Below are 13055 nucleotides of genomic sequence, written 5' to 3'. Positions count from 1 at the left end.
ATTTCTAATTTTACAGCTCACTAGTATGGGTAACATTGTCCACCATACCTTGGTTAACGATGAAGGCAAAACTTTTGTTTTGTTTTTAATCTAGGCTTAAGCTGGACATTTTAACAATGGAGCAAATGGGACGTGACTCAGTTTTGGAGCCAGCATCAAGTGAACAATAAAGGAAGTGTAGTTTTCAGTTCATCTACTTTGGTTAAATGTAAAACCTGTTGAAGTTGCTGTTGGCTTTTAGCATGTGTCAACCTCCAGCTGTGATTTGTAGTCACAGAGGTGAAAATTAAAAAAAAAAAAGGCTACAAAAACTCACTGTAAGAGTTACTACAGAAAGTCAGTGTTGCATTTTCACAAAACTGGGATACTCAAACCAGACGACTTTTAGAAACAGCAGTGAAAACGGAAGCAGCCAACTTCTAAGATATCTACACATTCAGCTGGTTATATGAGAAAGCTCTTCATGAACCATATCGTGACTGGACAGCGGGTTTTATTCAGTCTCTTTCTGCCCACTACAGAAGTTTTATTTATTTATTTATTTTTTAATTGCACACCCACGATGTGTGGCATGCACTTTCTCTTTAGATAACTCTGATTACATCATCAGGGTTTCCTCTAGACCATTAAACATTTATGATCATGTCCTGAGAAGTACTTATCATGATGAGTAAACAGAATTGGCCGAAGGTGTGATCCCTCATTTAGGTTACCTGTGGAACAATATATGCTTAAAAATACATGGTGCAGCTATATTTTTCCATCCACAGGTCCAGATTGTTGATCATTTATGCAAATTCTGTTTCATCAGTATGCTTTTTTTACATTGCACATTGCACAATAATATGACGTGCCAGACACAGTATGGGTCTATACTTTTCTTTTTTTTTTGTAAGCCATGTAATGTAAAATTTTTGTTAGCTGATGTTTATCCTACTCACTCCTCCTGCAGTATAAGCTGCAACCAGCTCCATCCTGTCCCAGGTCCTGATTGCATCTAAAGGAGGCTCTCCAATCAGCACGTCAATTGATCGGTGTCACACCTGACTCTGTCTGACTTGGGCTTTCACATCAGTCAATGCACAGCTGGAGCATACATTAGCATGATCATGCATTCATGATTTTCAACATTCATCTGTGGTGACGACGCTGCTTCAGCACCTGTGTCTGCAGTGCTGTTGAGCGGAAGCCTAATAGTTCCCAAAAGTCAGCTTTTCGGGAAGTTAGATCATCTGGCCGAGGGTCCTGCTGGCTGACACCCATATGTTTCCTTACTTGTTTTTATGATTTTTTTTGTTTGTTTTTACGGTTTGGCTATGTCCTGAGTTCAGGGGTTTTTGGGATGGTTTTCCATCAATTTGCAATTAGACAGCACAACATAAAGTTCTGCACATTAACACGGTCAACATAGCAAATTGTTGCTGGCTAACAGTAGTGTCAGGAAATCCCCGTGCAGTATCAGCATAACATCTAACACAATATCATCCTTGTATTGATTCTGCTTAGTGTCCCTTTTTCTTTTTTCCTTTAACTGACATTAGCAGGAAACCCCCTTGATGGCAGTAAAGCTCTAAGACACGCTACCACATTTATCCTGCCCTGTCGTCAGTCTGCTTTATATTCACCACGTGCACCACGTGACCTCTTTCATTCAGTGACCTTGACTTTTAAGTATGAAACACTGGTCCCCTCTAACCTCTGTCTCTCTGTCCCGGCCGCCACCCACCCACCCCCACTGTTTTCCCTCGTCTTTTGCTGAATCCCTCACATCCCCTCCTCTCTCCTCCTCAGATCATTTACAGTGGCTTTGTTCTGTGCAGATTAAGGTCGCACGCTGATGAAGGCTTCCTGTGCCTCCAGAGGTCTCGGGACCCTTGGAGTCTCATTTGCAGATTTTCTCTTCGCGTTCGCTCGCTTTGCTTCCAGATTTACTCTCCACTTGAAACCATGACTGACTATGTCTGGATCACATTCAGTGCACTGTTTTTGGAGGAAATGAAAGCACAGGTCTGACAACAGTCGTTAAGATGGCATTGAAGAGATGCCAGGCCAGCTTTCTTGTTTGTTTTTTATCTCCTTGAGTGTGCCGTACTGCCGTACAATCTACCTGCATCAACAGTATTAACTTTACAGTATAAATGAAACTGCATTAAACCACCTGGTGTCCTTTAACTTCAGTTACTTTTGTGAACTGAACACAATTGATTGCTTGTGGCGGATTGAGGAACAATTTCCACTGAAGGATTTTTTTTTTGTATCCTTCACAGGGTTCTGAAACCTGTTGAGAAACTGACACAGGATGTGGGGGGTGAAGCTGCCTCTGTATATATGGGTGTGTGTGTGCTTCCTTGCATGTGTGTTGAAGTTAAAAGTGAGAGATGAGTGAGAAACTGATTTTCATTGACAGCCTCGAAGGACTTGAAAGTCGTCCTGAAAGTACAGAAAATCAAGCGCACTTTGCGTTCTCTAAATATGTTATTTTCTCCCGGTCTCTTTCCTGTTGGCTTCTCTTCTCTGTATGTTTAGTTATGCATAGGCACAATATATTTACATTGTGAACTTGTGAACATGACACGTCACAGCACTATGATTTGACTACAAACAAAAGATAACCAGACCTTATATTACACAGTGAATGGTAAAAATGTTTAAATATTAAGAGCACTAGACCAGAAGATGATTTAAGTAAAAAAAAAAACCTCACCCAGTTACCAAGCTTAAAAGGTTATTCTGTGTTGGAGAAACCAGCTTGTAGCCATTTTTAAAACCCAACCCAGTGTGATATTACGAGGTTCAACCAATGAAAAACCTGCCCACTAACTGAATACACTGAGGTAGGGAATAGACACCACCTGTTTGCACAGTAGAAATCATTAGCAAACATAGACTGTATATATGTGATGGATGTAGCCACTGTTGTTTCATGAAGTCCTTTTATGAAACCCCAAAGTCAGAACGCTGTCTTAGTATTTTGGAAGAAGTAGTAACTATATTTAGGCTGGGGATGTGCACGTCGGGACATTTGTATGTTGCTGCTCTTGTTCGTCTGCGTCAGAAATTCTAGTAGGTTAAACATAGTTTATTAGTGCATAATTGCAGCTGATTGCTAGCCAGGATGATAGCCCCTTATTTCTTTTCTTTTTCTGCTATTCTTTTCTAGATTAGCTGGGATCATTGTCCTGTTGCATCACCCAGTTTCAGTCGAGCTTTAGCTATGTCAAAGTTTTCCGTGTCCGAGAAGTGGCTAACTTTTTCATCTGGCTAAATCACCACGGTAACTTATGCTGAACACATAATGTTGTCTGGAACAGGCTATTCTCAGAGTTTCCACTTAAAATCGACTGAAAGCGCTACGTTTTCACTCATAAGCAATGTCTGAGATGAGGTGTTTGCGCTGTTAAGCTGTGTTTGGTTGTTGCTGTGCTTTGTGACCAGTCATCTCCAGTTTGGTCTGGTCTGTCCAGAAAAGGTTATTACAGAAGTCTTGTGGTTTCTTCATGTTGTTTGCTCAGATACAACTTTGTAAACCTAGGCTGTGTTTCCATGCACTCTCATTTAACATGCTGTCTGATGCCTGTACTGTCTGAGATGTGGCTCTTGGGTTTTTTGCAGTTTGTGTGAGCTCTGCACAGTCTGACCTTGAGTTGGATTTATTGGACTACCCACTCCTGGGAAGATTGTGACATTGTGTGAACACACACCTGGATGCTCCGGACCAGAAAACTGCCAGAACGTCTGGTTTTATAGAGGTGCTCAAGCAGGCTACTGATCAATTAATGAAGTACATTTGATTATCACCACCTGGCTGCTACTCACTCTTAAGTAGTTACCCATAAGTTACGCTTAATTCCTATGGAAGCAGTAAGTGTGTACTTGCTTTTTCAGAGGAGACTGTGAATAATACCCAACTGTTGGGAAATTTAAAATGGGAATTGACTCACTTCTGAAGTCGGCCTCTACTGGCCATTTTTAGGAACTGCAGTTTTTTGTCTCTTACATGTTAGCATCCCTTTTCATCTTGAAGGTGGCCTCTTGTTTCACCAATGCCTGTAGATGGGTATAACAAGTATACAATACTATAATGGGTATAACTTGAACTAATGTTCTCTATAGTGCTTCATAAATAAAGTTGTCTCGGATTAAAGTTGAGGAGCAGAATTAGGGGATCTCACAACAGATTTTTATGTCTTTTACCTGATGGTTGATGTTCTTCTCAGCCTGAGTAGCACATACACTGACTTTGCTGTGTTAGTGGGGTCACCTCTTAACACAAACCAACCCTCAAACCAAGAATGACAAGTCATTAATAGATCAGCAAACCACCGGTGATTGAAAAAAAAAAAACACAGACCAGTGTGTGGTTGTTCTCTAACCAGCATTTATATATATGTGCTTCTGGAAAAGAAAAGAAAAATCACTGAATCACTGGAGGTATTTCCTTGCCTATTACCTTCACGGACATCCCCAACAACCAACCTCGAGGCTACGACTGTCCTTCATTATTGGTGTTACTCATCATCTCTCATCTCCCTCCCACCCCAGTCCTTAATCCTTCACATCCCCATCACTCTGCCCTCTTACTGTCCCTTCTCTGCACCACCCTTGTGTCTCCACCCCTCCTATTATATCTCCATCTCTGGTGTCACTGTCCCTTTCTGTCTTGTCACCCTGCCCCCATGTGTCCACTTCCTCTCATTCGTTCACTCTCTCATTGCGGCCTCCGTAAATCTGTTCCTGCTGCCTTTTTCCTCATCCATATCCAATCTCATTGTGCTTCTATCTTTTTTTTTTCTCCCCTGCCCGCTGCTCAGGCCAGCTCACCTATGGATCACCGTTCACATCGGAAACCCAGGGGATTCCATGGACGCATCGACCTGATTCACATCCCCGCCAAGAGCAGCCAATCGACACTGATGCCGATGCACTGCACTCAGCTGTAGAGCAGTGAGGCCAAGGGGTCAAGGGTGAAAGGTCACAGGCTACTGATCAACAGCAGAAGCTGAGGTTACAAGGTTTCAGAAAGAGGGAAGGACAGCGAGACTCCGAGAAGCTATCGGGAAGGAGCGTCTCAGTGACAGACGAGGGCCAGGGGATCGAAGATGATGACTTCACACGGAAAGCTGAGGCGGGAGAAGGGGAGCCTGGCTGAGTATGAATCGCAGATGAAAGGTGAATATGCATGCGCTTGTCTCCGTGTATACGCTTGCGTTTGTACATGTGCGTTTGCCTGCACACATGACTGCACACAAGACAGCACACGGGCAGTCATGCATGAATGTGTGCACTGCGCAGTCATCCACACACACCCACACAAATATACATAACACACACAGTATTTGAACATATGTGTGCGTACTCAAACCTAAGCTCCGTGCAGAGTAAAGGGAGGAGAGCAGAAAAGCTTGCCTAGAAAGAAGCAAATCATTTTTGTGTAAGTGAAAACAAAACAACAACAAAAATGACCAGTGCTGGCGTAATGAGGTTTTCTCGTGACACCAGCATGTTTTTGTGTGTTTGTGTGTGCGCATGTGTGCGTCGTGATTTGGAGGCTTCATGCCGTGGCTGCCTGGCTCTGTGTACTGTACTACAAGGGTGTATTTATAGCTAGTATTAGTGATGCTGTCTCCTCACATCCAGTCAGCCCCAGGCTGTGTACTCACACAAAGACAGAGGAAAAAGAGTAAAGAGGGGAAAGAAGGAGCAGGCGGAGTAGAGGGATGAGCAATGAGAGGGTGGGGGTAGAGGGGCAGGGGGTGAGGTGAAAGAGCAAAGCGAAGGTGGTGTTTTCTGAGAGAAGGATGTTTGTATTAGCCTTTTTAGAGCAAAGAGCAGCACTGGGTCGCTGTGCTACTGCTTTAGTTGTGTTTGCATACAAGCTAGTGTGTAATACATATCGATATGATTATAACAATTAGTATATCACTATCACATTACAGGGGTAGTCAAACAGCTGTATCGGTCACACCACTGGCTGCGTTTTATAAACCTGATCATAAGACATGAATTATTATTGATCCTCTATCTGTGTTAGAGGGAAAGAATTCCAGTGAAATGATTCATATACTAATGGTGAATGTGCGTGCATTATTTCCAAATGTGCAGAGACACAGTGTGTCTCCAGCTTGTACTTCAGGAGCCGTTGTGATAGGGGTTTTTATTTTTCCTGTCCTCTGTTATTGGTGTCTGGGGATGCCTGTCTTTGAGTGGTGGTGGTAGACGTACTCTCATTCTTTGCAATTAAAAGTAAAAAAAAATACCTACAAATGTACAAAATGTCCTTAAACATGAAAAGTTTGAGCTGATTGGCCCTTGTGAGAACACCTTTTAAGACTGTAAACACTGTTTTAATCTGGTTTAAGTCCTCATCCTGATGCTCATGTTTGAACTTCAGATACTCATATTGTCTGCATCTTCATGCCTCAGTGCAGTGAGTTGCTGCTTTGTGAGTGGCTGATTGGATATTTAGGTAAGCGAGAGGTTGCACCTGATAAAGTGTCTGAGTGCGTGTAGCAATAATAAGTCAATATAAGTCACAAACTCCTTATTCAGTATTTTTTTCTATTTATAATGTCAGTGAAGACAGATGCCCCGAATAGGATTGTGCAATTACCCACATTTTAATTTTGGTTAATAATCCAAATGTTATTAAAATAACATAAGCACAGGAAAATAAATAAGGATTATGATTTTTATAACTGATTCAAAAGCTACTATAGAGTATTGTATAGGTTGTTTTCAGTGTTGTTTTCTTTAATTTTGTTTATTTAAAGCGTTAGAAAGCAACACAGTTTATCCTCCCTGTGTGTGTTTAAAGTTCGTTTCCAAACCTTTATTTAGTGATTCAGTTGGACATCAGGCACATACTGTATTTTATGCACTGGCTGAGCAGGTAATTACATTTGCTGTGATTGTTAGAGGTTGTGAGCATGTGTTTACTTCGGTGTCTAATCTATTTTTTGTCTCCCCTGTCTCCATCTCCCTCGCATCTCAGACCTGCGGGCCCAGCTGACAGACCAGATAAAGATTTTAGACTCCCAGGTGGAGGTGAAACAGCAGCAGCTCTCAGACCTGTCTGAGTTTCTCCGCCGTCGGGGTGACATCGAGTCTGAATATGCACGGGCCCTTGACAAACTCACAGAGAGGTTTACTCATAAAACAAAAAAGTAAGGCTGCATCAGTTGTGTTTATACATTTGACCCATGAGAGGAACATTTCTGTTCCTCTCATGGGTCTGACGTGCGTGATCGTGCCATAATCTCGGTGCGCATCTCTGTTACTGTACAGGAAGGAGCAGTGGGGTCAGTCCGTGTGTCAGGTCTGGTCTGTTCTGCTGACTCAGACCCGTCTGGAGAGCCGGGAACATGCAGCACTGGGTGACACTTGCTGCAACACGCTCACACAAAGGCTGGCACATGGTACAGAGGACACACATCGCCTGCACAAACGGGTGAGAGGATGTTATAGTGTAAGGTCACATGTATGAAAAGCAGCAAAAGGTAGAGGGAGAGTCCTTCTACTCCAAAACAAGCCAATCATTTATTTTTTTCAAATAAAAAGATGATTTTACTTCTTTTACTTTACTCTAAAATGACTCCTTTAAAACTGAGCAGGCTCCCAGATATGAACTTGCAGCTTTGACAAATACCAAATACAGTGACGGCTTTAATATAGATCCTAATTTGTCTTGGTAACGCTGGGCTTCATTCACTTAAAAAAACATTACACAGACTCATCTTGTTCAAATTACTGGATGTCAGACATGCTCTCCGTACCTTCTTGTGGTTGAAATGTGAGCAGAATCTTAATTAAGCCACTACAGACATGTCAGAGGAGCTAAGAGGTTTTGTCTGGCCCGACATCAAGCAGAGGAACTCTTTTAGTTTTTCTAATATCACTTTCAGCACTGTATTAAATGAATTACTGCTACAGATCAAAGTAATACTATGGAAACAATATGAAGTGAAGAGATAATTTTACCAAGACAGAATAACTAAATCATATTTAATAAACCTCCAGGTTTTAATGCTGTCAAGCTCTGAAGGTCCTAAATTCCCACAGACTCAAATTTAAAGGTTCCATGTTTTTCACCCTTTTCACTCCTAATGGTACCCTAATTCTAGCGTTTAGCTGCTAGTACTATTTCTAGTACTCTTACCTGTACTAGGAGACTTAGTGTAACAGGCCTTTAAAGTGTAAAGGGCATATTGCATTGGTGGGCAACAGGAAGCCATTTTTATATATTTTGTCTTTATTTCAGAGCAAAGAAGTTGGAATCCAGATGCAAGATGAGCTGCTGAAGGTTACCACTGAACTGCAGACGGTGAGCACATTATACTGCCGTCCTGAGTGTAACAAGACAAAATACTACAGTCACTGAGACTAGCATGTTGACATGGGTTTGTGCTATTGATGAAGGCTCTGAAGACATATAACCAGTACCACACCGACTGCCTGATAGCTGAGGGGAAACTGAAGGAAGCCGAGCGGTTGGAGGAGAGACACACCGGCAAGTCAGCCGAACTGGGCCCCGGACAGCTGGGAGGGCAAAGGCGAAGCTCTGTTAAGAAGATGGAAAGACTGATGGAGAAGGTGAGCCTGTATTTCTGTGAACGATAAAGAACAACAGCAGTCTTAATATGTTTCTCACAAAGCAAACCACTTCCTGTATTCAAGTGCCAGATACTTGAGTACTGTACATCCGGATATTTATCACTAGATGTGGTTTCAAGTTGTTATTCGTGCTAATTCTCTTTCTTACTTTTTATGTTTGTGTATGCACACGCAGAGGCATGGCAGAGTGCAGGAGACCCAGCTGAAGTGTACCAAGGCTCGTAATGACTACCTGCTGAATCTAGCAGGAGCAAATGCTGCCATGAACAAGTACTACCTGCAGGATGTCAGCACCCTCATCGACGTAAGAAACATGCACTTTGTGTCGGGTGATTGTGTGTTCATGCATTTATGACACACCTCAGCAGAATAATAAATGAAAGTTGTCACAGGGAGAAGAAAAACAATAGTTTGAATGCACATTCATCCACATTTTCTCACGCTTTTCTTACACCCTTCATTTCTTCTCCCTCTCTCCTGCCAGTGCTGTGACCTTGGTTTCCATCTGTCTGTGGAGAGAGTGATGAAATGCTACCTGGCCAGCAGGTGGCGCATCCAAAAGACTGAGGAGACGGGGCTTAAGCAGTTGGAGACTGCGGTGACATCGCTGGACCAGAGCGGAGACAGAGATGCATTGCTGCAGCAACATGACGCCGCCTTCTGCCTTCCTTTCAGATTCAACTACCACCCACATGAAGGAGACCAGGTGAAGCTACCGTACCTCTGGTAGAGCTGTATGACCCAGCTCAAAGTGTTCAATAAAATGTGTGAAAGTCTAAGTATAAATGCAAGAACAGCCACATCCATTTAAGATAAGGTAAGGTTCATTTATTATAGGTGACCTATGTGTTAATAACAGACCTATACACAGGGTTCTACCATTTCCTTTATTTCATTCCCCTGTCTCTCTTTCTACTCTCTCTGAGCAGTCCCATGAAATAAAGGCTAAAATGCTCCCCTAACATCTTAAAAACAATACAAGTTACAAGTTTTCATTTCCTAGTGCTGTGTGATTTCACTGGTCAAAATATACCTGAATGTTTGCTGAGATCAGCACCACTTTTCTTTTACTATACCTTATTTGACATTAGTTTTATATCTCTTGTGTATTTCAGGTGTGCGAGGTCAGTGCGGAGAGCCAGGTGAGGTACGAGTTGGAGACCAGGTTCCAGCAACTTCAGTCTCGACTTGCTGCCGTTACCTTGGAAACAGAGGAGGTCAGCTATTTGTTTTCTGCCTGTTTCCTTAATGGTCTGTCTGCCCTAGTCTGTCTGACACTGCGTTAGCCAGGGTGGAGCTTTGCAACATGAGCCTTAAACCTTGAACTCGGAGCAGCTAAACCCACAAATCGCCTTTTTTTTGCCTTTCTCAGATCAGTAAAACGCTTAAAGCCACACTCGCAGCCCTTCTGGACACTATGTGCGACAGCGACTGTAACCCCTCCCCCGATGTGCCCAGCAACCTATCACACGAGCCACCCGGTGGAGGCACCCTTCCAAAACTTACCCTTGCCAAGCGTCGAGCCAATCAACAGGAGACAGAGACCTACTACTTCACAGTGAGTTAATGAATTGACATGATTGACAGGAGTTTCCTGATAGCAGTTTAAATGAGCAGTGGCTTTTTTTTCCAAACACAGATAAAAATGATCAACTGTTTTTGATTTATTCACTATTTCTTTCTTTTTTTCATCTTAGAAAGTGAAAGAGTTCCTTACCAGCAGCTCTCTGGCCTCCAAACTTCAAGCCAAACATGATATCCTACAAGATGCCATACAGAAAGGTACAAGGAGGATGGATTTAATGCAGTTTGTTCCAGTGTTGCCTTTGATTATGTCTGCAAAACATCCACATACATTAACCAAATTCCAACATGGCCACAAACTGCCTCTTGGCTTAATGAGCATCTTGCAGGTTTTGTCACTCATATGAAAAAACCTGTTAAAAATAAAACAGAAAGAAAGCATGACTGTACATGCTCCACAGTAACATTTAGAGCAGCTACAACAGGCCAAGTATAATAAGACTGTATCAGTGGTAGTCTCAGATTCTGATACTGTGCATTGCACTGAACTCTGTCATACACACACATATACATATGTTACGAGAGATGTACTCACGCTCTCCAAAGTTATAGACTGTATACAAAAGATGGACATAGCCATGATGTCACTCTTTCACATATTTTCTGTTTCTGTCTTCCAGCTGAAGCCGTTGACAGCGACCCTTCCAGGTAAACAGACTGTATATAAGAGCTGAGAATAAATCAGTGTGACTGAAATGGAGAGAGTACAGAGGACATGGAGAGAGGACAGTGATGGGCTAAATTTAAACCAAAATTGCTTTTTCCATGATGTATACGAATCTATTTCTAGAGTGGCGGACACCTGACTTTGCAGTTATCAACAATACTACATCTTGACTGTCACTATGGGATCATGCATTTTATCTATTATATTTCCCAGAATGCAATGTGCTCGGTCAGTGCGCGTTCGGAAGTCCAGACCTGTTTCCCAATTCTGCCACACACTCTTCAATACAGACATACTGTCCTACATAGAGGTAACACTCACATTCATTCACAGAAAACCAAATCCGCTCTTCATTTGTTTTTACTTGTCTTGTATTGTTTGCTGCGCTGCTGTTCAAACCTTCCAAATGAAAACCTGCCACATTGATGCAGAAGAATTGGGGATTGTTGAGGGTTCTTGCAGCACATGCGCACAATGACAGCCCCCCACCCCCCTTGCCCCCTCCAGTGTAGTTACTGCTGCCTTCGTGTGTATGGTCATGCTTATGGCTTACTGCTGGCTTTCTCTCCTTTCAATCCATTCCCCCTTTTATCTCCTCCTCTCTCTCTTGTGAAAGGATTAAAATGCACTGGCCTCTTTGCTGCCTCCTCTCGACTCCTCTATTCAGTGTGTGTGTACATGAGCGTATGTGTGCGTGCGCGTATGCTTATGTGTGCCTCTTCCCACTGCCTCTAAATCTTTATTCCCCTTATTGTCCCCTCTCCCTTCTCTTCTAATCTGCTTTTTCTGTGTCCCCGCTCTGCTGTGTTTGGCTTGGTGCAGAAGAAGAAGGCGAATGTCTCGGACACAGGTACTCAGCACCGTCTGTGTGACTGCTTATGCAGTGCATGCAGACTTGGGACTGTTTACCACAAAAAAGCAGTCACCATGTCTAAGTCGTGTCCAGTGCAGCTTTTTTCAGGGAAGTTTTAGCAGCAGGTGTAAAGCTCTTTTTATGAAATGTGTATGCAGTATTCCCCCTTCAGTCTGGGTCTCTCATGTTCATTAGCCAACTTGTAAAGCACTTTGCTCAACCTTTTACGATAGAATGTACTATAGAAATAGAATTGACACTGGCAGCCTGGCCTCAGCAACACGCACCGTAAATGTTTAATCTACTGAGGCCCTGAAAAACTGGTGAAATACTCTTAATCTAACCATTTGCATGTTTACATACAGTACAACAGCTGAAAGTCATAGAAGTTGCTGGGTTTTTATTTATTTACATTACACCTATAGTTGTACTATATAATACAGTTTTTTTTTCTGTGTACAATATCTCATCTCTTCATTGTCTTCATCATTCACCTTCCACACACATTTGAGTAGAGTTTTTCACCGACTAAAATGCCCAGTAGACAAAAAAGAGCAGACAAGAAAAACTGGTGCAGCTGCAAATGCACAGTCACGTTAAGCTCCAATTTAACAACTAAAGAGTCAAAAATATTTCCCATTTTCTCTCATTTGATGATGATGATAGCTCAGTCATTTCAATGCACACAAAAGTTCAGGCATGAACTTCCATGCACAATCATGAGACTGGCAGGTTGAGTTTATTATGAACCTAATAATAATGATATTAATTTTATGCATCAGTGAGGAAATTGCCTAAAAATCACCTTTACTGGTGAGCTATCAAATTGACAATCATTATCAGTGTCACAGCCCTAATTTACTGTAGCACTTTTATCGTTGAAAATATCAGCTGTCGGTTAGCCTAGCATAGCGCATAAACTGGATGCAGAGAAGAAGAGTTTGCTGAGTTGTGTTGAAAAAGTTGTTTTTTCTAAAATATTTTTTAGATGTTTCTTTTTTTGTGTGCCTTAAACTAACATAGGACACTGTCAGTCTGCATGCTAGCTCTTGTTTCCACTGTGCTAGGCTACTAGCTTTAGCCAAAGTCTTTCTAGAAGTAAGTCTTGTGACTGGTAATGCCCCTGTGCAGTTATGTGGGCAGTTATTTTTGATGCCCCTATTTGAATGAATGAGAAAAGAGCCATAACCCTTTAATTATCGCTTGATTCTAAACATCATGTGTAGAATCGACAGTCGAATCTGTTTAGAAAATGCTTTAAAGGTTAGCTAAACTTTTCCTGTGCATGTGCAAAGTTTCATTAAGGCTGCATATCCCATCTGAATCTTGCAGTAATACAAA

The 13055-nt window shown here is 42.2% G+C and overlaps 1 protein-coding gene across 2 annotated transcripts in view; it reads left to right on the top strand.

Moving 5' to 3' along the window:
• LOC102215860 (SLIT-ROBO Rho GTPase-activating protein 3-like) overlaps positions 1-13055 on the top strand; it is a 28012-nt gene that overhangs the window by 3052 nt on the left and 11905 nt on the right. The window contains exons 2-13 of one of the 2 annotated variants that reach the window (XM_005742063.2): positions 4812-5169; positions 6992-7163; positions 7285-7447; positions 8258-8320; positions 8416-8589; positions 8786-8914; positions 9095-9316; positions 9726-9827; positions 9983-10168; positions 10308-10392; positions 10815-10842; positions 11684-11711. In XM_005742063.2, the coding sequence (XP_005742120.1) occupies positions 5100-5169; positions 6992-7163; positions 7285-7447; positions 8258-8320; positions 8416-8589; positions 8786-8914; positions 9095-9316; positions 9726-9827; positions 9983-10168; positions 10308-10392; positions 10815-10842; positions 11684-11711 (1422 nt within the window). In that variant the 5' untranslated portion in view covers positions 4812-5099. Of the gene's footprint in view, positions 1-4811; positions 5170-6991; positions 7164-7284; positions 7448-8257; positions 8321-8415; positions 8590-8785; positions 8915-9094; positions 9317-9725; positions 9828-9982; positions 10169-10307; positions 10393-10814; positions 10843-11074; positions 11172-11683; positions 11712-13055 lie in introns of both variants that reach the window. The other variant, XM_005742062.2, reaches the window with a different exon arrangement.

The sequence above is a fragment of the Pundamilia nyererei genome, unplaced genomic scaffold (assembly GCF_000239375.1).
Source record: "Pundamilia nyererei isolate P.nyererei 1_Seehausen unplaced genomic scaffold, PunNye1.0 scaffold00116, whole genome shotgun sequence".
Taxonomy (NCBI): domain Eukaryota; kingdom Metazoa; phylum Chordata; class Actinopteri; order Cichliformes; family Cichlidae; genus Pundamilia; species Pundamilia nyererei.
The sequence above is the reverse complement of the archived record's forward strand: the minus strand, read 5'-3'. Positions and strand labels throughout refer to the sequence as shown.